This window comes from Dryobates pubescens, chromosome 22 (genome assembly GCF_014839835.1).
Source record: "Dryobates pubescens isolate bDryPub1 chromosome 22, bDryPub1.pri, whole genome shotgun sequence".
Classification (NCBI taxonomy): Eukaryota; Metazoa; Chordata; class Aves; order Piciformes; family Picidae; genus Dryobates; species Dryobates pubescens.
The window spans coordinates 8,700,405-8,728,024 of NC_071633.1; the positions used below are offsets into that span (position 1 = coordinate 8,700,405).

The 27,620-nt window shown below is 39.5% G+C and overlaps 1 protein-coding gene across 3 annotated transcripts in view; it reads left to right on the forward strand.

Annotated features, from left to right (window-relative positions):
• The first annotated feature begins 18,727 nt into the window (after positions 1-18,727).
• Positions 18,728-27,620, forward strand: part of SYT9 (synaptotagmin 9) — a 64,542-nt gene continuing 55,649 nt past the window's right edge. For all 3 annotated transcript variants that reach the window (XM_054171859.1, XM_054171860.1, XM_054171861.1), the window contains exon 1: positions 18,728-19,181. In XM_054171859.1, coding sequence (XP_054027834.1) covers positions 19,034-19,181 — 148 coding nt within the window. In that variant the 5' untranslated portion in view covers positions 18,728-19,033. The remainder of the gene's footprint in view (positions 19,182-27,620) is intronic.

Consider the following 27,620-nt stretch of genomic DNA (forward strand, 5'->3'; position numbering starts at 1 on the left):
CATTTCATACAGAATGTTACAATAATTATGGGGATAGTGAGCTGCAGGACTCTCATGAGCTGCTGTGAGAAAACAGCAAGCAAATAGCAAACCTGGGGTAACGTCACAACCTGACGTCAGAAGGAGTGTTCATGGGATGTTCTTTAGGGATACCTAAGGAGTGAGTGAGGCAAACTGACACTAAAATGGCTGAATGATTGGCAATTTACTGATTACAAGTTAGTGCAGATCACTTTGACCATACAGTGTTTCTTAAGGCACGCAAGTGGATTACCTAGTACGTGCCAGAGAGAAAGAAAATGTGAGAGTGAATGAGGGAGAAAACAGATAAGATCAGACGTAAGAAAAGTATCACTACTCCAGGTTCCAGTGGTGTCCCACATGGTCAATGTGGTTTTGGTGGTGAGCACACACCCATGATTCTGCCTCTTATTCCTGAATACTAAGTTGGGGGAAGCAGAGAAGCAGTCTGAGACAAACTTCTGTGATGGCAGAGAAATGGTTTGTGCAGAACAAACTTCTATGGAGCTTCTACAAGTAAAGTAGGACTAATTTCAGCCTGACCTAATCTATTTTAGCTGACAGCAATAAAAGGAAATCAGGAGAACATCAAAATATGTGAAAGCTCTGGATACCAGTTCTACTTTGTAATTGTGCAGTAGTAGATGAACAGGTTCTTTGTGGTGTTTCCAAGATCAGTTTTAGAGCCCTGTCTACTTGCGTGGTAAGACTTTAAAAGATTCACAGCTGTGGCTGGTAAGTCCTTGCATCCCAAACACGTATTTGGGCATAGGCTAAGCAAAAAATGCATTAAATGTGTTGGGGAAAAAACTTTGTTTCAGGTGACAAAATCAAGGTGGAAGTGACTGTTATTTTGGACCTGACTAATAAAACATTTGAGAATATAAATGTGTGAAGGTGTTTTGAATGAGATCATGAGAGATGAGCCCATGATTCTGAAAAAAATAGGAAGTGAGAGAAGCTGAACAGCAACAAGGCAGCTATAGGTCAAACTCACAGAACCATTAAATGAAATGCAATGCTAACTAACACAAGAGAAAAATATCAGCATGTAATGGCAGAACTGGGACTTGCAGTGCAAAATGGATTAACAAAAAGACACAAGCAGCAGTAAGAAACATAAATACAATACCTAGAAAAATGCAATTCCAGTATTTGCCCAATAAGGCAAATAAATGCAAAACCTCCAACCACATTCAGTAGCTGTTTTACTTAATCTCCAAAGAATACCAAGTGCTCAGATATTAAGCACAACTGGTAATAAAACAGATTAAAGAAGTTTAAAAAATACTGGAAAAAAACCTCAAACAAATGGATCCCCCCCCCAAAACCAACACTACACAAAACTGCAACATACACAGTCATAAAAGTATTTTACTGAAAAAAGATATCTATTCTATTCCCCTTGATCCTGCAGCTGGCAAAACATACACAAGACAAAGGAAGAGAAACCCCCTCACTGAAGTGGCCTCGTAGTGCCTCTGGCATCAAGCAGGGCTTTGATCCACTACCAGCTTTACAACACAATTGTCACTCGGGTCCTTTTGCTCACCACCTTCTTGGATCATGTACTTTCCACTGTTACAGACTGAGTTTTACAGACAGATGTAATCAGCCTTCTTTCCACTACAGAATTTTACAAATTTTATGTCAGTTTGTTGACAAATACATACTGCAGTATCCTATTCTACCTCCTGACTAGTCAGGTACACCTTACACTCCTATGTGGTTTGTAATTGTCTCCTTTCCAATTGTTTGCATAAACTACAGTCTTTCACTTGGTGTAGGACAAACAAATAGAGCCACTACTCACAGAAATTTATTTTTATAGAGAAAATTATTAAAGAAACATTCTTGTGTTTCCCTGTCTTCAAGACTCTCTGAGAAATGTATAGAGCTCATTGATACAGCATCTCCCTGCTCCTGTGAGCTCTCTCATTATACAGATAGAAATGAGAACAAAGCAAATCAGAAATCAGATGTTTGCTCACAGTCTTGTGCTCCTTCTTAATTCTCCTTGGAAGCACAGCCTCACCTAATTATGAGATTCTCACAGCTCTATGGTACAACCTGACAGAGGTATGTACATCATGACAGAAACAAGATGAGAAACAGGGATTTTGCACTGATATCTCTGCGACAGGGGATTTTTCAGTATGCCTGTGCTGATGATACAGAAGGTTACATAAATAGACAGAAAAACCAGGCTAGACCAGAAGGGATGTGACACATAGACAAACACATTTAGGGGTACAAGACTTGCAGCACCGTCAGCAGAAAGCCCAAGGCAAAATGGTATTTCATTGAGGTAAATTACATAGCATGGAGGAAGGCTAAGCAAGGCTATCAATCCTTTTAATCTCATTTTTAAAAAGTTTAAAAGATTGCTGCATATAGCTTACAGAAAGGTCAGACTAGTACAAACCTCAGCCATGGAATTCTCACTCACACTTCTGCTTTTATAAAAGGTTCTTCTCGTTCCTACTGACAAGCAACAAAGCATTTGTCTGTGTTCAAAAGTCCTCCAACTAAAAGCATAGTAACAGATTCAAGATCAAAAGATGACATATAATTTGGCTAAGAGTGAGGAGTTTTCTTGACTACAATCAAAGCTCTTTAGGTCCACGCCCTTTATGATTTACCAATATATTTGCAACTGTATGTCAATCTCAATCCAAGGGATGTAAAGGACCTTTACCTGCAGTAGAGCATATTGTGGAATTTGCTATGCTCTCTCTCACTTATTCCAGGATAGCACAGGATTCCTGTAGCAGAGCCTTCCAGGGATTCACAACTCCTAGGTGCAACTCCATAGCTTAACATCACTGAACATCATTGTCTTCAGTCAGCAACCTCATGATCTCTGAAGGCAGCAAGTCCTTAGCACTCAGAACATCCGTAGCACTGCAGTTACTGCCAGTATTTCCTTGTGTTTCTTGCCATCCACTTTTCAAAAGAGTTAAAAGTTGACCATAATAATCTGTATGTAGTTAGTGCATGCCTGCTTGTTAGAGAGCATTTACTGAAATCTTCTCATAAAACTCATCTATCCTAACAGGAGGTCACTGAAGTGTGCTAAGATCTCAGTTTGAAAACGTGAGATTTGAAAACTGATTTCCCATTGCAGAAGTTGTTTTAACAAACTGTTTATAGATTAATCTATGTTTGCTGCTCCCAGTCTACTCTGAGAACAGTAACCTTCCCAGCTAAATTCTACAGCTAGGATATTGCACTTAATTCACAGCAAGTGATTTGAATAAACAGTAATCTTGGCTCTTGCAAGATGGAATACTTTTTATAAATACATTTCATCTTCACAAGGGTTAAATATTTGAAAATTCTACAATTCAGCTGGTTGCAGAAACGTACTTGAGCAGCTGCTTAGAAACATTCCCTCTTGAGAAGTATTGTTGAATACATCAGTGAGAATGTGCTTAGACTGAATTAAGTTTATATGAGAAATCATGGTAGGTATACAGGTTTTCTAACTAGCTTATCATGTGTCCAGTGAGGAAGGCTGTACTGCACACATATATACTGCTTCTCTTGGATGAAAGCCAGATTTTCAAAGCAATCAGCTGCCATAGCAGGTTGACATATTTTTCAAGACAGTACAGCACACAAATTACTCCCTGTGTTACTCCTAAAGAGAGGAGCCTCTTGGAAAAAGCTAGCCCCAAGGAAAGGGAAGAGGTGGAGGGTTTGAGCCTTTTCCCTTATGCTCTGAAAATGTAGTGTAACTGCATGGGGACAGGTGACCTAAAAAAAAATGGTTTTCATTGGTCCTATTAGTATATATGATGTGTTTAAAAAAAGAGATAGTCAGCTCTAAGTGCAAAAATATGTTTATGTATGTTGAGTTGTTTGTCTAAATATATTATTTCTGCATGCTTTTCAATTAACATTTTAGTTGCAATTTGTACTGCTTAGTTATAAACTATTTATCAAAGCAAGCACAGCAGAGAAAGTAAGAGTTACATATTACAAGGCTAAATAGTTTAAGAGAGGGTCTGAGTTCTAGAAAACACAATAAGGAACTAAATTTAGTACTCCACACACAACTGCCTCAAGGTTAGGAAGAGGACAGGAGCAGATGGACTAATTAGTACAAAGGTTATGGATCAGCATGAAAGGGGCTGTAAAGCTAGAATTAGTACTGTATTAGTCCTCTGTTTTGGACAACAAAAAATACTTGGCTGGCTATTTAGAGAATCAAGTTGGTACCACTGGACTAGGCTTATTGCTTGGAATAAGGGTCAGACCCAACTATGAACTGGGATCAGCAAAGCTAAGGCTAAAGACCTAAAACGATAATTGATGCTAGCTGTGCTAAATGAGAAAAAAGCCATCTTTGTATAGGAATTTGGAGTATGTTTAACCTTCACTCATTGCTTCAATTGAACAGCTTCCAGAGAACAATATTCCAAAATGTAGCTCTAACTCCAGTTGTAACCTGAGTAAGAGATACAGCTTCTATTTTTTTTTGCTATCTGATATGTTTATGTTGAAAGCACAAGTTAATGACTTACAAATTAAATTGGAAGTGCAAGTCATATGGTCAGGGACATATTCAGGGATGAGGGGGAAAAGCCTTTAGCACCAGATCTTTAAAAGAGTTTCTAGCATGGTAAGACAAATAACACCCCCACAGTCATGGCTTAGACTGGGGATAGGGGCTACTGAAGAAAGGAGAGCCTAAAGTTAGATAACTAAAATGCAAGACCACAGGTAAAAGGATTATTAAAATATATTAATAACATTAGAAGCTATTCTAGACATATGATTTATACCTGCCTCATTTTAGCCCAACAAAGTGTTCAAAAATCCAGCATGCATTTTGCTCTTTCCCAAATCCTGCAGACTGGACTGTACCTTCCTCTTCTTTCCACAGCACTCACTTCAGCAACACAAGCCCTACTAGATCCAGCACTACCTTCAGTTCTATAGATTCTCCCAAGATGAGAGTTGGAGGAAGCAGGGCTAAATGAACCATCACTCCAGTTAAGGCAGATACTGATTAGCCCTGTGACTACAATTAGAGTTAGTGTTTAGGAAAGTAGAGAAGCAGGAGTGAGATGAATGCTGCAGGTTAAGAGCCTTCAGGGTGATGTGAGAACTGGCTGTAAAGTCTCACTGCATTACTGAAGGAGAGGATTTAGAGGAAGGCTAGAGCTTGAAAAAGGAGAGCATATGCAGTTCAGAGACAGGTCTGGACATGCTCATGTGGCTAAAACAAGAGCATGAAGAAACAGAAATACAACGTCTCTCCTTCTAAAGCAGGTATGAGACTCATGAGTACAGCTTAGGCTGTGACTAGTCAGGAAAAGAGACTCTAGAGGTGAAGTTAGTCGTGGATCATGAAAGATGTAAAAAGAGTGAGTTACTACTCCTGCTAAAGCAGGTACAGAGCCTCTGGCAACAATCCAGAGAAGAGGCTAGGTGGGTTTAAAGTTGCAAATGGGCAGCTGGAGAGATAAAATCAGGTATGGAGGAAGCAGAGGGAATTAAGCTACCACTCTTTTTAAGATGGATACCAGTTTATGCTAGAGATAAAGCTGGATTTAGCGTAGGATTAAATCTTTGGAAATAGGAGCCCACAGAGGGCTAATATGGCTCCTCAAGTGCTAAGGCAGGTGTAGGGCCAGGTTGATTAGCATTTGTCCCACAGCACAGGCTCTGCCTCCTCAAAGTTCTAATACATTGGGAAAAGTCTAAAGGCCTAGCAGACACATCTGCCATAAAAGATGGAAGCTTTAGACTCAAGTAATGCTATACATGAATATCACAAAAAAAGTCAGTGCTTCAAAAAAAGGAATTGATCATAAATAGCTTTCAATAACGTGCTCTTGCTTTTACCAGTTAACAGATTCTTAATACATCTTAAGTAGTGCAGATGGTAGAAAAGACATGGGCTTCATATTTCAGATGCTGCCTATTAACTTCTAAGCATCTCTTGAAAGGCAGACATTGTGAGGTTGAAGTAGTTACAGACTTGTGCTAAAGCAGAAGGGTAAATTTTGCCTTAGAATAGAGAAAAAACTCTATCCTCTCCCACAACAGCTCTGAACAATTTAATTTTTATTTTTTTTTCATTTTGGGCAGATGGTTATAAAACATGAGAATTGCCTGTAATTGGAGGATTCTGTGAACTCAAGTAGATGACTGATTAATGCTTTTGTTCAGGTAGTTAGCCTTAACTGGGCTAAAATCAGGTTAGCGGTTATGGTTACATTCCTCACAATTTAATAGTTATCTCTAAGAAAACATACTATAAAGACCCAGCTGTTCCTGAAAATTCACTAGAGACTGTTTTTTAGTCCTTTCCTTTTCCTAATGAGGAAAAAAATTGAGGAAAAAAAAACACACCACAGCATTTGTAGCACCTGACAACTCAGCAGGAAGTTTTCTATTCTTATAAGTGGGAAAAACCAGTTGTTTAAGAATCTACTTAAATGGTGCACATTAAGAAGTCTTTCAGAATCCACTAGATTTGCACACACAGAAGCAGATACACAGATGAAAATTCCCATCCTAAATTTCACTCTTTTATCTGACCCCACATGAGAAAATTACAGTATCATAATTTCTTTTGTCTTGGCATTTACAGTTCTTCTGGTGATCCACCCATCTTCTTCTCCCCTCAAGCTTCTAAGTACCAGGTTTATAATCCTACCTACTGGAGTGTAGTTATATACATCTCCCTGGTTTTAATTTCATAGCAGTTTCTTTCATAATTCCAGTGCTCTTAGACTTACAGCACTTCCTCTGCATTACTTTGTGCTGCCCTGTACATTCTCTGTTCTTACTGATTTTATTCAGAGTTTATGCTCAGCATCTTTCAGAACATAATCTTATTTTATAGACATAGGTTCTAATACTTTCTTAGGGCTTGTGCGATTATTTGTGTGTTCCTTGGTTGAGATGATGTACAGTGCTCTAAGAGTCAATGATGTGGCACCACTGAGTCTCTCCTGCAGCAGCTGCATTCAGTAGCTCAGATGGATGTAGCTGTGATAATAACTGAAGGAGAAGCAGCTTGTCACCTTGTTCATCCCGTGATACAAAACACCTGATGATTCTGCTGAATGGACATTAATGGTCCTATGACCTTCAGCATGTCCCGAAGGAGACATCTCCAGTCTCACAGTTTAAATATACTTCCAATTATCTTAGCTGTGCCCAAAGTGAAACTATTTTATCCCAGAGTTCAGGTTGTCCTGAGTTTAGGAACCTCTCCCACTTTTTCAAAATAGCTAAAGTACTGTTTTCCCTAACCTCTGCTCATTAGGCTGGCTTGGACCACCCGGGGGGATATCAGAACAAATTCCACTGTGCAGGCTTGAGATGGAGAAGCACATTCTTGGAAACAAGAATTATATTGTATAACCTTGCTGTTAAGTATTCTTTTAGGTAAGCCTGCCACATCAACTGTCTGGGAAAAGAAGTCTGCACACCGTTCAAAGAAAGTGAGATATAGTGGCATTGTTATGCTCACAATGTAACTATAAGTAAACCATTTTATGTCCATAGGCAAGCATAAAATGCATGAGTAAGCCTGGAAATATTACAAAACACGATCAATGCAACACAAAAACTGTATCTAAATTCAACTCCTTAAAAGCCACCCATTTCCTGGGGCCATGTAAAGATATTATAAACAATACAAAGAATGCTTTAAAACTGTATTAAAAAAAAGAGAAAAAACATATTGGAAACTGCTTTGTGTGCAACCACACACACTTACTGGGTTTTTCCCCTGTGACATAAACAAATACTATCACACTTAAGGATTTCAGTTTAAAACAAAGAAATAAACAATAAACTGCAAATGGCACAGAATTTATTATGTTGCCTTAGATCTACAAGGTTTTTTTAAAAGCCTTACATTCCACAAGGAAATTAAAGTTAACATGGAGAGCTAAGAGGAAGAGTAAGTGTGATGTATACCAAAGAGAAATCTCACCACTAAAGTAAAACAAGGTGCATTGGAAGAGGCTTCCCCATTATGTTTTACTTCTCCCCTGACAAAAATAATGAAAGTATTATTCTGTGTGCTTATGGAATTATAAAGAATTGGTCTGGATGATGGTTTAGAATATTTAATCCCTTCACATCAGCAAAGGGATTCATCGCCAAAGAAAGCAAGCAGCAGAGTGAATGCTGTAATCTTTTTCTTTAAAAACACAGTTGGCACAGAAATTGTCCATTTTACTCAGGAGGATGCAATTACATTTCAGCTTTCATGTAAAGCTGGCTTTGTGAAATTGAAAAGCCTGTGTATGAACAGAAACATAACAGCAGGGAAAAAAACAAAGACTATAGCTGTCCATGGATCATTTCTCCTTCTCCACATGGTTTGAGGGAAAAAATAGCTGGGAGAAACCAATCTGCAGTAAGCAACTTCATATCAGCCATGCTGACCTAATGGCAACAAGGAGTCTAGTACTGAAGAGTTCAGGCTCCTGGGGAAAGCAGATAATCAGCTCCTCATTTCTTTAAGTAAAGATTTTATGAGCTTCACAAGAGAAAAAAAGCACCATAGAAAACCAAACCAAAACAAAGCAAAACAAAATAAAACCCCAAACCAAACCAAACCAAACAAAAAGCAAAACAGGAAGTCATCTTGGTCTCATGGGGGGAAGAAGAATCTTGCTAGTCAATCCAAAGCCAGCAGCTTGTAATTACAATGGAAAGCCTTTTACCCTGTCAAAACCTTAGAAAGACTGCAACATAAATTGCCAGGAATGCTTTGACTGAACAAGTTTATGAAGAAAAGAAGAAAAGAAAAGAAGAAAAGAAAAGAAGAGGAAAAAAAAGAAGAGAAAAAAAAGAAAAGAAAAGAAAAGAAAAAAGAAAAGAAAAGAAAAGAAAAGAAAAGAAAAGAAAAGAAAAGAAAAGAAAAGAAAAGAAAAGAAAAGAAAAGAAAAGAAAAAAGAAAAGAAAAGACAACCAAAACCCTCAAACAAACACATTTCTGTGAGAGTGGCAAGAAAAACATTAAAAGATAGGATTTATTGCCTCTCGGCTGGATATAGCAAAACTAGCTGTGAGGAAACTTACATAGAAGGATGTATCAGACATTTGATTAATGGTGCTCTCTTCCTAAGATTTGTTCCAACTGTCAAAGTCTTTGGCTAAATTAACATGGTCCCATTTTTACTACCAAAACCCCCCCAAACAAACTGAAAACCAAAATCCAACCAAACCAAAACCCCCACACACACCACCACCAAAAAAACCCCCAACGTTTCCTGTACAGACTGGTACAGAAGTTATGATGAAACTCCTCAAAATTTCAAAAAAAATTGCAATGACATTTCTCATCACACTACAATTAACAGAAGTAAGGTCTGGATTCAGATACAAACTATAAATACAACTTTAAGGTCAAAAACTGTCAGCTTCAGAAGTTACACTCTGATTATGTAAGTTCTCAATGTGAGAAGCAGCAAACTGAGTCAGAGGACTCTTTCTACATTCATACATTATGTTCTGGGACATAATTCTTGACTTGTCAATTACTGAAGCCTTTACCCTATGCTTTTGATACTTTGATCAAACATGTTAAAGAACTCCTGTGACACACACATAGGCATTGGGAAAAAATACAATGCTCATATTTTATCAGAATTTCTCTTTGTTTTATGAGTATCAAGTTGTTGGACAGAACAAAAAGTTCAAAGATCTGTTTGATGAATATCTTTAAAATACCTAGTTTCTATTGATATGAAATATGACACTTTTGACAGTTCAGTGAGAACTATCAATAATAAAAAATTGCATCACACATTCCTTAGTTTGCTTTCATTGTGTGTATGATAAACATACACTGAAAAAAGTCTAACTGAGGAAAGTGAAATAGGCTCTGGCTACCCACTAAATTCTCTCCAAACTCAATGGGAACTTAAAACTATGACTGATTCACTGGTTAGGTTTGAACTGCATTTACAAGTGCAAACTATGGTCCAGAGGACTATATGAGATCACAGGCAAATCTCAGAACTGAAAATGTTCCTTTTGCAACAAAAAACCCTCAAATATAGACACCCAGACAGAACACTTTGCTTTTACCCCATTTTATGAACAAAGGCTGTTAAGCAGTGTAAATAATAGTCACCATGGTCTTCACAATGAATTTGGTGGGAATTGCACTGGATGTTAAATGGTCTGAGATGAGATGCTTTTGAAAGAATTACAACAAACTTTTATGTTTTGTCTAAGCTTAACATATATTCAACAGCAGCTGCAAAGGTATGCTTATTTACTCAAGAAAACATACATTAAATCAAAATAAATTTTCACTGAACTAAACAACTTCTTAGGCATCAAGAAAAAACTATATGCATTAAAGACAAAAATGTGTTGTCCACTTGAATGTCTTCCTTCCAGTTGCACAGCCTTCTATTGCATAGAAAACGGCATTTTCTTTACTATTTGTTGAGTTAATTATATTTTGTCCCACTTTCCTATGAAATACTTCTAAAGAAGCTGGAAAATCTAACAAACCGCTCCACAGTCAAAAATTTATTCTCTTTCTTTAGAAAAGCTTATAAACCCTTCTATATCTTTTGGCATTTGCTCAGAGGTCATGCTTACAAACTTTGTTTTCTAAGATTTTTTGTCTGTTTGTTTCTCTTTTCTGGAGGCTCTTCGGCTTTTCTAAATCTCAAATTACAGAATCCAAAACTTGCAGTAGAGGAAGCCTCAGTAATTTCAAATCAGTACAATCATGTCCCTTGTCCTTCATGTAGTATTCCTGATCATAAATTGCAGAATCACTTTTACTTCTTTTTGCAATAGCTTCACATTGTCAGCTCACTCTGTTTGCTTTTCCCTATGACCTTAAGTTTGTTTTCCATCTCCTGCTCTACTCAGTTATTCCAAACAGCACAAGCTCAGGGTGGATAATGCATTCTTCACCTTCCACTTTCTGATATGGGGGAATGGGGACATCTACTTTTACACATAATCCATGGGGACAGACACATACCTCAAACAAATTCCAAATAGCTCAGTCATTGACCAAGAAGCTTGCTGAAGTCAGCCCTTTCCCAGTACCGCTGCAGAAACAGGCCAACGGAATACTGGGACCAGCACAATATTTTACATTTCCCCCCTGTTTCCTCAAGACCAAAAGGTGGACCTCACCATTTACCTGCAATACCCTTTGGAATCTTCTCCAAAAGACAGACAATATTCCAAGAGGTTAAAATCAAAAGATACAGTAGACAAAATGACAGGAGCTCAATATAACAGCATCTGGTTAAGATCTTGTTCAAAAGAGGCAAGACCAGGAGTCAGTTCTTTGCAGAAAAGGCTTTTGCCCACAGATTGTAGCTCACAGACCAACTTAACAACCCACTTACAGATACCTTGTGCCCTCCACCTTGCTAAAGCAACCTCATCCCTTCTGGTTGAAAAGATACTGTTTTGATGAAAAGAACTAAAAATTCACAGTGCCTAAAGAATGAACAAGGCTCTTAAAGTTAACAGTAGCTGACATAGGATGGGGAGTATTTGCATGATAGTTTCACTATATAACAAGAAAAAACACGGAACAATGAACCTCAGTTTCCTGTATAGTGGTTTACTGTGCATATTTCTATCTGGAATAATTAATAGCGAGTGAAAACCCTTCTCATACAGCAACCTAGGTGCTTGCCACTCTTTATTTCTTAGCAAACAACCCATATGTTTTCCAGACACTGATCATGTGTAAGAATTTATTTTTATCATAAACTCTGGTATAACATGGAAGTTCAACTGCTGCCAATTTCCAGTTTTCCCTAGATTTAGGTAACAATATATTTTGGGAGTATGACTCAAGAAATCATTCACATGAGCAAGTAAAGCAGGTGGCCAGGACCTACCACGTGGCATCATCTTCATCAGAATATCCTCAGAGAAGGAAACATAATTCTTAACTGTTTGTGGAGACGATCAGAGGGTGGGATAAAGAGTGTGTTAAGGTATAGGTTGCAGTTATTACAGCCAACAAAGCAAACTGCAGAGTATATTGCCTCAGTATCGCATATATATATAGATATTTATTTAAAAACACACAATCTTCTGATCAAGGATTTATCACTGTGTTGCCTGCTAGAGTCAAAGAAACTCATTTACATACGGTTCCTCAGTCATAAGTTTAAGTTATGGCATGACAAAGAAGCAGCTTACCTGCTTTTCCCTCAAAACTGTCTTATCCATCAGCATAGCTCATTTCTTCACTAGTTTCAGCTGCAAGAGAATAAAACTTTTCACCAATCCACAAGGGGACATGTGGATTTATTTTACTTGCAAGCAGATCCCATCTGATATATCATTTAATTAAAAATGGTTTCTAGACCTAACTATCTTTCAAAGAAGGCCATGACTGCAGTAACACTAGTGTTATCTATAATTTACACAGCATTAAATTACCAGAAGCCAAAAAAGGGTTTTCTTTTAGCTGTTTGGGTTTTTTTCTTGTTTAGTTGAAGGGTCTGTAACCTTTTACGTTTCAAAGCTAAAGGACTATATCCTCCCCACTGAAAGCTATTTTCTTATCATTCTCTCACAAATTCATCAAGCTATGAGCCATAAAACATTTTTATTCCTTCTTTTGCTTAGGGAACAGTAACATGTAGCTGTAAGCTGCTGAATGGAAATACATTAGCAGAGCTTTCCTGCAGTCCACATTACGACTGAGCTCTTACATATATGCTCCTATGAACTGTACCACTGAGTGAAAACATCAATAAGAGTTAATTATATAAAGGTTCTACTGGACAGGATGATGCCAATTTTCAAACTAATTTTTATTGCAGATGATTCTGCTTCTTGAACTAGGCAAAAAATGCTTTAGAGATAATAACATTTACTTTATCCAGTGGCTTTAAGATTTGCTAAGCCTGGTTCAGGTTTTATATACAGTCCTGAATACTAGCTAGACCAATTTTTTTCTGAAAAGCTACTTTCAGTGACTGTCACATCATCATTCCTTCTCGTGAAAAATGGGCTCTATTTTCTATACATTTATAAATACTCAAATGATACAAGGATTTTATTATTATTTTTTGTTATTGACTGTAGATATATAAAGAACTAATTCCTTTCTTGTTATCATTTGCCTCCCATTAGCATGTTAATATAAATAACAAGCTTTGTGGATGTATTTGGAATGAGTACGACACCCGTATGATATCAAGCTTTCATCTACCTTAAGGATTTGGGTGCTTCAGCACATGAGGGGAGGATACTAGGGAGAGTGCCTTGGAAAGAAACAGTGCAATAGTTGTTAATCCAGGAACACTCATTTTAGCATATACCCTTTTTTTTCCTGAACAGTAGTCCAGAAAGCAATGTGGAGATCAACACTTTTCTCTTCAGCCAAGAATAACTCCAGTTATTAGAAGGCAAGTCAGTGCTATGTCTCTAATCTAGCTACAGTTACAGTGCAGTTGAGGGAACATACTTCAGGAGTAAAAGGAAGACATCACAGGTGATGATTTGGTTATTGGACTATCCTTCACTTGCAATGTAAAACTGAAGTGTTCATTTGATTGTTCATATCTGGGATGTAAACTTCCTTCTTTTACACCATGCCTTCTTGTATGTTTTCAAGGTTAAAACAGCAGTAATAAAAGCATCATCAACTGACAGGTAAACATAAGAGAAAATGTCACAAATAATAACCCATAGAACAAACAAAACCCACCAGACCTTAGATGTCCAAGAAGAGGGCTTCATGCTCAACATGCTGACTCCATCAATTTTCATTGGACTCCCTTCAACTTTCAGGTGCAGGGTCAAATTCTGAGTCATAGCTGCATATATATATGCAGAACTTCATCTAGAAAGGAACTCAGGGTTGTGTGCTAGCTATGGCTTCCCTTGGTAGCAGAAAGGTCTTTTGGCACTACTTCCTATGTTTATTTGCAATATCAGAGAGCTGCCATTAAAGGATAGAAAGGTAGACAAACCTGCAGCATCCAAAGGGGACATAAAACCCACTGACTGCAAAGACAGGACTTTAAATCCATGCGCGCAGTCAATAACAAAAACCACAGACCACAGAGTTGGGAATTCAACAATTCCCCTCAAGCTCAATTCACTCTCAGGACTGAATTATTCAGTAAACTTTTTTTTCCCAGTAGTGTTTGTAAAAGTTGTCAAGGAAGAGATTGTCAAATTAGAATTAAAGTCAATCAGAAAAGAAGATGTGTTTTCCTCCCTCTTTATCTACTTTTGAGGGAGCTTTCTTAAGATAGATTAAAATTTCACATGACAAGCTACAGAACCCAGATTCCTCTCTATTAACAAGTGCAGGGTGCGAAGATCAAGAGGTCATGCTATAAAGAGGTCATGACAGTGATCAATCATCTGAACTATCTTGGAATCAGGTCACACTGTTTACATTCTCTTCTACTTTGAGCTTGCATCTCTTTCTCTTCCCTTGGCAATAAAGCCTTGTCCAATGGCAACATGGGGAAAAAACAACCAAACAAATCCCCCCCCCAAAAATCCTGCTGATGAGCTACAGTAGACTGAAAATAGTTGTATTGCTTTTTCTCACAACCATTATTCAAACAACTCTTCCATTATCTATGCCCCTTCAACTCACTGGAAGGTAGCTTCAACACACTGGAAAGTAGCTTCAACTCACAAAAGGTAGCTGAGTTCCAGCTGTATCAGGACATCGTCCGTCAGACATGTATTCCAAATCCTCTAAGACAGCACATTTTCTAATGATGCTTGATAGTATCTAAGAGATTTGATATTGCTCTTCCCTCAAGACTGCTGTGAGAAAGCAGCCTACCTACCATCATTCACAAAACTCCATAATGGCATTTTGCTCATTCTGACATAGAAATAGCTTACAGGCCTCCTGCAGAGGAAAGCTCTAAGCTAGCTTTTAACGCTGGGTTTATGCATTATGTTTTAAAAGTCTGAACAGATATCAATAAATGGCATGTGATTCCACAGAGAAAGCCTTAAGACCTTATAAATACTATCACACACAACCATCCCTTCTTGTGTTCCTTCAGCACAGTATTTAATATTAATCTCAGTATCTTTAAATGTTTCCATATTAGTAGATGCATGCAAGCACAGCTATAGAAGTTTTGTAAGACATTCTCAGAATCACACAGAATTACAGAATGATAGAGGTTGGAGTGATAATATCATCTTCCTTCTAGTTAACTCTGACCTTTTCCCATGTGGCCTCCAGCAGTCAATGAAGAGTAAAGAGCCCAGTAGGGGTACACCTATTTTCTAACTAATGCCTCTCAAGAGCGAAGCTGCCCAGAGAAGCAGTCTCATGAAAACTCAGTAGTAGTTACCCACGTTACTATTTCTAACATGGTCACCACAGCATTTTCTACTATTGGTATAGTATAGCATAAAAGAGCATTAAGAACAAAAGGTGAAGAGTATACGCACCTATGAAAGGCAGCAAAGCAGAAAATCTGGCACAGCCAATAAGAGAAAGATTTGATAGATTTATCAATCTTTGATCCTGCACTGGCATTTCCCTTCTACAGCCTGGACTTCAGGTGGCTGCCTTAAGCACAATGGCATCCTTTAACCACAACAATGTCCCCTTTGATCTCTGCATTTTTGTCCTACTCTTTAGTCACAGAGTTCAGCCACTTTGACTTTGGGGAAGAAAAAAAAAAGAAGAACAAACAAATAAACAACCCCCCCAAAACAAACCTTGTTTGTCATGTTGCGTTTAGCCCTACAAGTTTCCTTGATTTCCCTGAACACATGTGGCCTCTCTCTTACATTTTTTAAAAGAAAAATCTATTAACATGAAAAGCTATATCTGCCTATTTGTCATTCAAACAATCATAAATACTTGATAGAAATACTTGGTAAGTTCTAGTTGCAGCACATCTATAATAAAAATCCTGATGAAAGTTGCCTTAGTTTCTTTCAGAAAGGCATTCATTTCATGAACGCTGTAGCTTTGAAGATGATTTCATTGCCAAGCAACCCTTGTGTTACTGCCAGAACACAGGGGAAAAGCTTTATTTCAAGAAGAGAAAGAAGAATGTGTCAACTGATGATGACAGAACCATTGTAGGTCAAACAGTTAAACTTATTTTGACTGCATGTGCAGCAGGCTTAGGGATTCTTTTTCTAATGTCTGAATACACTGTATAGTGTGAGGGCAGCTCTAAGCTAAACAGTAAAACCAGACTTACTGTCTGTACAAGTTCTATCTCTTGTGATAAGTTGAACAAGAGTGTCTGAATGCATCCTGCAATGCACTTTGCAGACCTAAGTTACTCGGCACAGCATTCACTAGGGATCTCACACATAACAGCCCTCTGAATGAGCAAAATCTGCAGCTGATACGTGAATAAACTCACCACAACTTGGAGTGCCTGCAAGAACAGAATCATAAAATCGATGCCAATAAAATGAGAGATATAATCCAGTTTTCACAACCAACCACAGCAAGAAAAGGTTGTGTTTGCTTTGAGACATAAAATCACATTTACTCCTGTTGTCTCCAGAAAGAGACATGGATGTTTGCTTAGGAAGTGCATTTAGTACCTGCTCAAAGTTTTTGAGAATAGATGCCTTTGTTCACTAACAGTGATGTCCAAACAATTTCATGATCCACCAGACTAAAAAAATTTCCAGCCCTCACCATCTGCATTACAAACATCTCAGCACTTTCAAATTGCTGTTATTTTAACATAAAAGAATACTTTTTAGTTATGGGAGAAAGACAAAGAATTTATCTCTTCAGCAGCAGGCTGTCCAGAGCTCACTCTGTGGCAGGCAAGGATCCCAGGCTAGTGATGGATAGGCTTGGGGGCCCACAGGATAAAACCCACACTTAAGTAACTGCATTAATATCACTTTGTCTGTCCCAGACAGAGTACAACCTATAGAACAGCAAAGCCATCTAGGTCACGAGAATGTAGCCCAATAATCTGCTTAAATGAGTCACAATGCACAAATTGTATGGTAATTCAAAACTTGGTCACAAATGATCTCTAGAGAGCTTGGACCATACCTCTCTAATGTCTCTGTCACTGGTCCTTGATAATTCTTACCTTTCCTCTTCTTTATTACATATTGCCAGCATTGGCCAGGACTTGATTTTGTATCATGGATTTAAGTTTGCATACTAGTTTCTACTCCTAGAGAGCTTATATGCCTACATACCTACAAATAATTCACTTGACCTCTTAAAGCTCTTTTTCCCCAAAAATTATTTTCTTACATCTGCTTTTACCAAATTATTTAATTTTTACCTCCTTTATCTGAAGTAGGAAGAGGAGCAGTACCACTAAAGCCTTGTCTTGAGCTTCAGAGAAAGACTTGTGAGTGACAGAACCTCTTCAGAACTGTGTGTCCACCCCCCTGGAAACTTGGAGAAACAATACAGTCATATTGGCATTTCCATCACCAAGGTAAATATTTGTGCAGCATTTATTGAGTGTAGTAGGAAATCTCCTTATGCTTACATGTAAAAATATACATAATTAAAATCTCTAGTCTTCAAAAATATGACCATAACAACAAAAGCTGTATACCATTTTATTACCTATTATTAATTCCCAATAACAACAAACTAATGTGAAAGAGTTACATATTTACTGATAGAATTATACCTGGCTTATGCAGTAATGTATAAGTGAGGAAAAAAATGTAATGCCTTTGAGACACAAGCAATGCTGCCAAGGCACTAGGACACAAGAAATAACAATAGTAAACAGCTTTTGCTGTTAACATCCACTCCATTTGCAGAATGCATCTTAGGTTATTTCAGTGGCATACTTTTTTCCTTAAAGAAAAAAGCTTCTGCTGGAAGATGTTGCTCTACACTATTTCTAGAACTGTTATGAGCAGTCTTTCAACAGTAGGCTGAACATCCACAGCAGTCTGAACTTTCCAAACTCACCATGGCCTCTGACATTTGCTTAAACTATTATAAAAAGGAGAGAGAAAGAAAAAACATCAAGTTAAATGGAGCAGCCAGTTCTCAGCTTTTCCCCTCCTGACACCCACCAGCCTCCCTGCCCACAAATGCAGAAAGTGAAGCAGCACCTTACAAATCCCCTACTTGACAGGATAAACATGCTTAATGAGTCCTTACCCTGCACCTCCTCCAGGGAGGCTCTCCTGTCTTCCCTTCAAGCTAGGGCCGGTTCTCAGCCCAGGGTTTCTCATACGTGTTTAGCTCTTTCTGAGCCATCACCCAAGCCAAAACAGGTACCTGCTGCAGAACACCATTCTGTCCTGAGCAAGCATCAAACACTTTATCTTGTGCTAGGTTCCCAGCAGGTAGGGCATACCTTACTTGTAATTTCCAGACAATTAGCTAAGTGAACGGAATAATATCCTAAGAGGGGCAGGCAGAACACATGAAAAACATACGGTATTTAACAAACTATTAACTGTAAACGCGGGCCAGCAAAGAGCAGGTTTGGGCCTGGCCAGTGATGGAGAGGAGGAGGATGAGGAACTGTCCGTCAGGACCCGCGCTTAGGACCGTCCTTCACCAGACCCTACTGCGCCTGTGAAGTTCTCTCCCTCTCCTGTTTCCAGACTCGCCTAGGATCTTAGCGCCGGGGGTGCCCCGAGCAGAGCCCGCCGCCGAGCGAGGCTCCTCGGGTTGGACGGGGGTCGGGGCGCGGGACGGAAAGGGGCGCGGCGACCAGCCCGGTTAGGAGGAGGCACAGCCGCCCCCCCCCCCCCGCCCTCCCCGCTCGCTCCCGCCGTGGGAGAGAGCTGCGACAGCGAGGCTGGGCGGTCGCGGCGCCGGCCCTCCCCGCCTCGCATTCAACTGGTGGGACCCCCTCCTTCTCGGCCCCCAGCAGCGGCGCGCAGGCGGCGGGACGAAGCCGGCAGCGGGGCGGCTCGGCCCGGCCCGGCGGGGCGGGCGCCGCTGGCAGAAGGATGATGCGGGCGGCGGCCCCGCGGCGCGGGCGGCTGCAGGCGGGCGGCGGGCAGCGGCGCGGCGCCTGAGCGCAGGGCTCCGCTCCGCTCCCGAGGATGCTGCGGGGCGATGCCCGGCGACAGGGAGGACGAGATTTGCCAGAAAGCTCTGCAGCTGCTGGCCGAGCTGTGCTCCGTCGGGGCGGTGGAAAACGAGAACTGCCGGGATTTCATCTACTACCTGCGGGACAGAGCCCGGCCCCGCCTCACCGACTCAGGTACGGCCGCCGCCGTTCGGGCTGCGGGCTGAGCGCGGGCACCGGCGGCCTCCCCAGTGCCCTGGCTACAGGAGGAGGGTGAACGTCCTCGAGCATCCCTCGGAGGCCGGGTGCCGTGGGGCGAGGCCTGCCGGCACGGCGGGAACTATCCCCCGGGTGCGAACAGCCAGGAAGAGAAGGCGGAAAGGAGAAGGGAGGTCCCCCAGGAGCCAGGGGTTTTGAGGGCATTTGCTCCAGTCTGACTGGGGTAGGACGCTCTGCCGGGCTCGGCTGCTCGCCGTTGCGGCCGGTGTTGCCGGATCTCCGTTACAGGCGCCCGGCACCCAGCTGTTGGGTTTGCGAGCCCCTCGTGGGGCAGCTTCCCCGCCACAGCGGGTGCGGGCAGCGCGGGGGGCGGGCAGGGCTGGCAGCTCCGTCCCTCGGCTTGGCTCGGCTCGGCTCAGCTCAGCCTGGCCGCGGGGCGGGTCGGAGCTTCCCTGCCCGCCGCTGCCTCCTCCGTAGCTTGCTGCAGTGTCACGAGCCGAGGGGCAGCTGCTGTGCTCCGGGAGCCCTCCTTAGCACTCTGGGTTTAGTTGTAAGACAGGGGGGGTTCGTAGCTCAGTTGAAATGCGACAGAATTTAACCTAACTTTCCAGTTCTGTGTTTTGCCAGCTAAAAAGGCTGTTTCTTGGATTTCTGTAGCATATGCAGGTGGTGTAGGTCTGACAAGACGTACACTGAGGTTTTGTGTATGTGCGTGTGTCTGGGTTATAGTCGCTTTTTGTTATCTTGGCATACCACTCTGACTGAAAAACTTTAACTCGAGGGAAAAAAATGTTGAAAGCTGCAAAAAAATGTTGAAAGATTGATGATGCCCTGTAAATCTCTGCCTGTAAGGGAGAGGCACATTACAATTTCTAGTAGGAGTTTATTATATTTGTTTTTACATCCTCGAGTTGAGTTTGCTCAGTATGAGGAGACATTTAGAGAGTTAAAAGTTTATAAACGTTTGCTGTACTGGAAAGCTTTGCTGTTAGATCAGCTGATCATCACAGCACGGTATTAATTCCTTTAGTATTCTCCAAAATAAATCAGTTAATTTTGTATAGGGCAGCCTAATGACACTCTGTTCTTTAATATATTTCTGTAATCCAGTGAGTCTAGAATCAAGAGTGCAACTCACCGACAAATGTTTGGATGTGCTGCTAAAAGGCCCAGAAGAAACAAAACAAAGTATTTATTTGTAAAAAAGATCTGCAATCACAATAAATGAGTAAGGAAATTTCTGACATTCAGCTGACTTGTATCCAACCTATTTGCAGTCATTCTGGCTTTTACTCACTTCAGAATATTCAAATGAAAGCGATTTGTGCAATGTTTAGTAAGGATTCTTTAGGCAAATTTAACTGTTTTGTGCATAAAAGCAGATCTAATTGCTTTGTTCACATAAGCAGTCATTTTTGTGACAGACACCTGTGATTTTCTGTAATTTTCATTTACCAAGGGATCAATCACATATTTGTATATCAGGTGATGATTCCAAAAGTGTCTGCTTAAATCAGGGCTCACTTTGAATAGTAAATTACTTGAAATGCATATAGAGACTTTAACCTCAGCTAGTTGGATAATAGCTTTTCAGATTTCCTTCAGAAGCTACCTGCTTTTTTTCTATCAGCCTTGGGCAAAAAGAGTACCTGGCATCTGTTTGGGAGCATGTTTAAACGTAGCATGTTCAGTAAAAATTTATCACCTCTACCTAAGGATAAAACAAAATCTGTATCTATTTCAACCTGTTTTGCTTAAACAATTATTATACAACAGCCTGCCAGTATTGTTGCAAACCTGCTCAATTACATAGAGCAGCGGTCCCTGACCTCTGCCAGCTGATACGCAGCAGCAGGGAGCAGTTACACTGCAGGCAACGTCTTCCTATTGGCCTGAATTTTAACATTTTTATTTTTTGCCACTGCAACCAGTCTCAGAGGGTCTAGCAGGCAACATGTTATCCATAAGCCCTGATTTGGAAACTACTTCTGTAGGGTAGCAGTGTCAGGAATTTATTAAATTGCCTCATCTTAACATTTCTTTGATTAAAATTCATCTACTGTCCCAGTGAACTGGCTGCCCATGTAGTTTGTTTAGTTGCTCCTTGGGTGTGATAGCATGGGCTGTAAGAAGACTGAATACATGGCTTCCAAAAGAAATAACATGATTCATAGTCAAAGGATAGTATATTGACTAAATCCATCTTGATTTACATAGTGAGTTTCATTGACTTAACAAGGGTGAAATAGTATTAAGAAGCCCTGACAGCTGATCCATTCACTTTACAGCCACTAGTGGTCTAAACATGTGAATGTAGTCTGAACAGGGGTGTGTAGAAAACCTGTATTGAAAGACAGCATCTTCTTGGCAGACTTAGGCAATCTTTGTTGTGAATTGCCCCTCCACCCTGTGTGACGGTGATCTGATTAGGAGAACTGAGCAACTTCCACCTAGGCCAGCCAAAACACCAATCTAAAAATGTGTACAACTTTGTAAGAGTTAGGAAAAGTGCAGCTAGAAAACAAACATGATTAGCTTTTGTACAGGATTTAAAGCATTTCCCCATGCTTATAGAAGCTTTTCTGCCATAAAGTGGCTACTTGCCTAAGTCCAACTACATGATGGATACAGCTGATTTTACAGCACATTTGATTTGAGCCATGCATGGATGATGGCTTTGTTATGGGAGTGGTAGGGGACTATACAGGTACAGTAGGTACTGAAAAAAATCAAACCTAATTGAGGCACTGAGCAAGCTAAGGGGTTGCTGAGCCTCATATCAGGCTTCGTTTACAAACTTAACCTCCTGGTGCCCCTCAGTCCCAGCACTGAGCAGCCAGATCCCTAGAGATCCACCCATTTATTCCTGGCATCTGATGCAGTTGACTGTGTGGCACCCTGCCGTCTGAGTGGTGTGTGACTCAGACTAGGAGGGCAGGAGGGAAGGGGGACAGGAGGGGACTGGATGCTTGTGGTGTGCACAGCATCTTTACTTTTCATGTAATTTGCCTTATTATGGGAAGCACTGCAAAGTGCTTAGAGCATAGTTTCAAGGGCTAATGAGTTCCAGGTTTAATGCATCAGTCCGCTGGATTTAAAGGGTGACATGGGCGAGTCAGATTTTAAAGGGTTTTCAGAAAAGTAAAAGTGAAAATTAGGTATTTAGTGAAAAATCTTCATTTGGTTCACAAATGTTTATGTCAGAGCACCCTTTAAAATCCCAATAAGCATCCTTAAGCATTTGGATACCTTAATAAGGTAATATCTTCTTCTGTTCCATTCCTCTGTTCCCTATTTGCAGAGTGTTGATAACAGTCTGTATCATAGAAGGATTTTATGAGGGTAAATTGCTCAGTCTGAGTATACCAAGTACATAATGCATAAGGCAGACTCCTATGGATATTAAAGTGTAAACCATGTAAAGCATTTGAAAACAATCACTGAAGATAATTTAATATCACCCCATGACACTAGATAAAGTAAATACTGTAGATGAGGAATGGAAGTTGCTTGACTAGAATAATTACACTAATGTGTAAAAAATACCAACGAAACCCAACCCAACACAAATCAAAACCCAAACAAACACAAAGGCAGAAAATCTTAATAGAGGACATTAAAAGAGAATTAAAGACCAAAATAAGTATAATTTTCTTGTGGACTATTTCCTGAATAGATTTTCATTGCAACAAAAACTTGGTGTGGCATGAATTGAAGCTGGCAGAAAGGGTATATAAGTTTTTGTGCATGTGACTGTGGATCTTTTAAAAGATGAATACTTTGGTGGGGCAAGAAACCATCAGGAGGCAGAGTTACATGGTTTTGATTTAGGATAGTTTAGAGATTGGCATAGAAGAGAGGACGTTTTTCAGTGGTTGGATGAAGTGCCCTGGTTTTGGTCTATCTAGTGCCCAGCCATGAATTACACATCCATGGTAGGTAGCTGCTTTGGAGTTGCATTCAGGCATTTGAGAAATGCTCTTAAAGCTTCTGCCACTGGGTCTCTTGGGAATTTTTCTGTTGTTCTGTAGTGAGTCTTTTGTTTTTAAAAAGCCAGCTTCCCAGAGATGGCAGTGGTAGGCTGCCATTGCTCTTTGTAGACCTGAAGGATTTCTGCACTACCTTTGGTTGTAGTGTTTGTAGTTGTCGCTGACAACTTCAGAGCAGCTTGTGCTGCTTCCAGTGACTGCTAAATAGAACAGAGAAGTGTTTAACATGTCATATGTTTGCTGGTGTTTGCTAAATACCAGTAAAATTAAGTTATATAAAGGAAAAGTGTAAAAGAGTTGCACACCAAGACAACCTTACGCAAAAGTTTCTACAGATAGAGTTTTTCTTTGTTTAGTTATAAAGTATGCAGCCCTTGAAAATGTGGAATAAAAAATCTGAAAAGGTCAGAAGAAATTGTTCTGTACTTAAGGACTGGATGGAAAAAAGATGCTTCCAAAGATAAGGGATATAGAAACAGGCTAGGCCATTTAAAGTCAAGTTTGCTCTCCTTTTCTGTTGTATTGCATTGCACGCCATGAGGATAAGCCAGCAAGGTCTTAAAATATTTGTAGTTATGTGCTTTCAAATTAACTAATAGATGCTAAAACAGAACATATGGTGAATATTGTAGGTATAGTGATGGCCATTGGGCATAAACTCTGCTACAGGTCATTAGTGTGAAATGGATATTATACCATGACAGAAAGTCAGATTTTAGTACTTGGTGGAGGGAGGTACAGATAGTCAGCAATCAACAATCTAAAACGTATGGGCATGGAAACGTGATAGATATTGAAGACAAAGTATGAGAAGGTGCAGTTACAGTCTTGCAGTAGAATTTAAGAATGTTATTAATCAGTCCTTTATTTTTTAACATCTACTTTCAACTTCAGGAAACAGAAAAGCACTAAGAAACAAAAAGGCTTAACTGGCATAAAGGTGGCCTCCCAGCACAGTGGTGGAATGTGAGAACAAATGGTTTCTATGAAGAGTGCCATTCCACAAGACTGATCATTCCCTAGAAAGCTAATACTCACAATTACAGTCTCAAGCTGCACCAGGGGAGGTTTAGGCTGGATGTTAGGAAGAATTTCTTCATAGAAAGAGAGATTGGCCATTGAAATGTGCTGCCCAGGGAGGTGGTGGAGTCACCATCACTGGAGGTGTTCAGGAAGAGACTGGATGGGGTGCTTAATGCCATAGTTTCGTTGATTAGATGGTGTTGGATGATAGGTTGGACTAGATGATCTCAAAGGTCTCTTCCAACCTGGTTAATTCTATTCTATTCTATTCTATTCTATTCTATTCTATTCTATTCTATTCTATTCTATTCTATTCTATTCTATTCTATTCTATTCTATTCTATTCTATATAGCATCCCAGCAAGCTTTCCTTTAATTCAGAACTTAATTTGATAACAAAACCTGTCTTCAGAAAGTAGTTTCATTTCTTAATACGGTGTTTTCAAGTTTTTGTATCTTGGGTGATTTAGTGGTTTATCCCCCCGACCCACCAACATTTCCAGGAACTTACCAAGCTGCAGAGTTTCATCAATATGCCAAGTGCCTATAGATTTCTCTAGAGAAATACTGAAAGTGTTTACAATTTGTAAAGACGTGAAAAAGTTTTGACTGGGCGAAATAACTCTCAGTTTGTGTTTTATTTTAGTCATTATGAGACATTGCTTTCCATATTTTTATTTTCCTCTTGCAAAGCAAATGTGAGATGCTACAACTCCAAACTGATAGTATTCTGTATGTTGTGCTACTGCAAAACTCTTTGCCAAATAGAGGGCACATGGGAATCGTGTTCACTTGACATGATGTCAAATCAATGAAGTGTGAGGCCCAAGGTCCTTTGGGTTTCAAGAACCAAAGTGCCAGTTCAAGAGTTAAAAAAAACATGCTGTACTTTTGAATAAAAGTGTGCATTGTTTTTCTCTTTTGAAAAATCAGGTACAAATTTGCAGAAGCTGAAAATAATTACTTCCTGTTGCTTGCATCCTCAGATGCTCTGCTAGTTTAATTCCATTTAAACAAATAGACTCTCAGAGATTTTCCTGTCACACTGAGAGAGTTCAGTATTGTGGGGGTTTTGTCTTAAACAGATAGCTAAACTTTGAAACAAACTGCAAAAAAAAGGAGCAAATTTTGTTAAAAGGGACTACCTTTGCCCTTAATATTATAGCTATAATTAAATTATTTTAAATAAAATAAAGATTTTAATTTAATTGCAGGAAACTTTTTGCTGTAATAGATTGTTGGTCTTTTTTCCTGGTAACTTAAAGATGTATAGATGTTGAAGTTATGATTTACACTACAGAACCAAAGAAAAGGAAGACTACAAAGATAATTCTTAAGATAAAACTGATCTTGAGCTTTGATCATGTTGGAGCATATAGTCACAAAATCACAGAATAACCAAGGTTAGAAGAGACCTCAAAGATCATCAAGTCCAACCTGTCACCACAGACCTCATGACTAAAGCATGGCACCAAGTGCCACATCCAGTCCCCTCTTGAACACCTCCAGGGATGGTGGCTAGTCATATTAACCACTGTTCAAACATGAAATGATCTTGGCACTACTGAAATCACTTGACATTTTTCAGGGGTGTAAAGCTACTTCACTGTAGTAGTACTTTCCTTTAACTTGAGAAGACAAACTACTGTCCTGTCCCTGGTCTTGGACATTGTGGGGAGAAGTAAGTTTAACTCTTATGAGAAAAACATACAAGGAAGGGGACTTCTAGCCCTTCTTTGCCTCTGCATCCACATTCATTATTGGTGTGGAAAGCAAGAACTTTCTGTCTTCTATTGCCATTTTAGATTTACTTCTCACTTATTTGGGAATTACACCAAATATGTGTTCTTTATTGCGTGCACTTAGCACTGAAATTATAGTATAATAGTGTTATGCTTGTGTTAGACTGCTGCCAACTACATCCTTTTGTATTTAATGGAGTACGTTTACTTGTGTGTTTACTATAGTCACTGTGCACATCCAAATAATATTTATTTACTTGCAACCATATTTGTGAAGTAATCCTAGAAGTTAGAATAGAGTACTGATTGAATCAGAAGTCAGTTATTTCTACAGTCATCCCACAGTTTTTGCCAGTGTCTCCAAATGTGCAGTGAACATTGAAGAAAATGGTTATTTTGAACTGTGAGTAACAAAAAATATACATAACTGAATATAACCTGAAGAGTAATAACAAAAACATCAACCTTTTAAAAATCAGGATGGCTAAACAGCACACAGTCTGTCTTACACCTGAATTCTCATCTTAAATGCAGGTTTTGCTGATGAAAAACAGTAGGCTAAATTTAGTCCCTGTACGTATGACTGTGCTTGTCACTAAAACTTCAGCACTGCATTTGCCATAACTTATTTCAATGGGATTTGCACATTCCTCCTAGAGAGGGGGAAGAGGGAAAAGAACTTGCTAACTATAGCTTCCTAAGAAATATCCATAAGCCTTCCACAGGCAACAGTTAACATTTGGACACACAAAGCTCTGCTCACTAAAGTAGAGGTGTTACTGTAATGGATTTATGGATCATTAACTCCTCAAAATCCCCATGAACCTGGGTTACAATAGCGCTGTTTCTTAGTACTGGAAAAGTTCTGAATTGTTACATTTTTTGTATGATCCATGCATTTAGTGACCCAAGTACAAATGATAGGCCACATGTCACTCCAGATAGCTTTCTGGAAATTTCCTTTCCAAACTAATTGGTGAGAGTTTAATTACACTGACAATTCAGAGACCTAGAAATGTGAAGTCCGAAATTATTGTTGTCATAACAGAGATCTAGCTAAATTCAGTCTTGAGGCCATGTATCACCATAGTGTGCAATAAGTTGAGATTGAAAATAAGCTGCAATTTATGTATCTATGTTTAAAACCACATTTGTAGGGTTTAGCTCTCCTCCACTAAAAATAATGGTCATTGTTGTTTTAGTGCAAAGCTGTACTTCAGAACATTGTATTGTGCATCTCTTGCTATATTTTGTCATGAATTTAAGATCCTTTGTGGCGTTACTTAGATCAAAGAGATGAAGAGAGATTCTTTCGGTCTAAAGCTTTATGTTGCTTTCATATTGTTAACAAAATTTTAGTTCAAGGAATAAGAATTTGGAATAATTAATTACAGATGGAAGGATTTTTCATAAAAACATTGTCAGTAGCAGCTTACAAAATCTGTAATTCCTAAAGTTCATTTTACAAGATAAATGGTTTTTGCATTTTCTGTAGTGCTATTAAGTAGTGCATTTATTTGGAGAATACAGAAATAATTCTGTCACTTAAAGAAAATGTTATGTACAACAGCTGGTGGTTTGCACATTTGTTACAGTTTGGCTTCCTTTGGCAGACGTGTGCTACTGGATTTTATCTTGTATACATCCTGTGGTTATTTGGA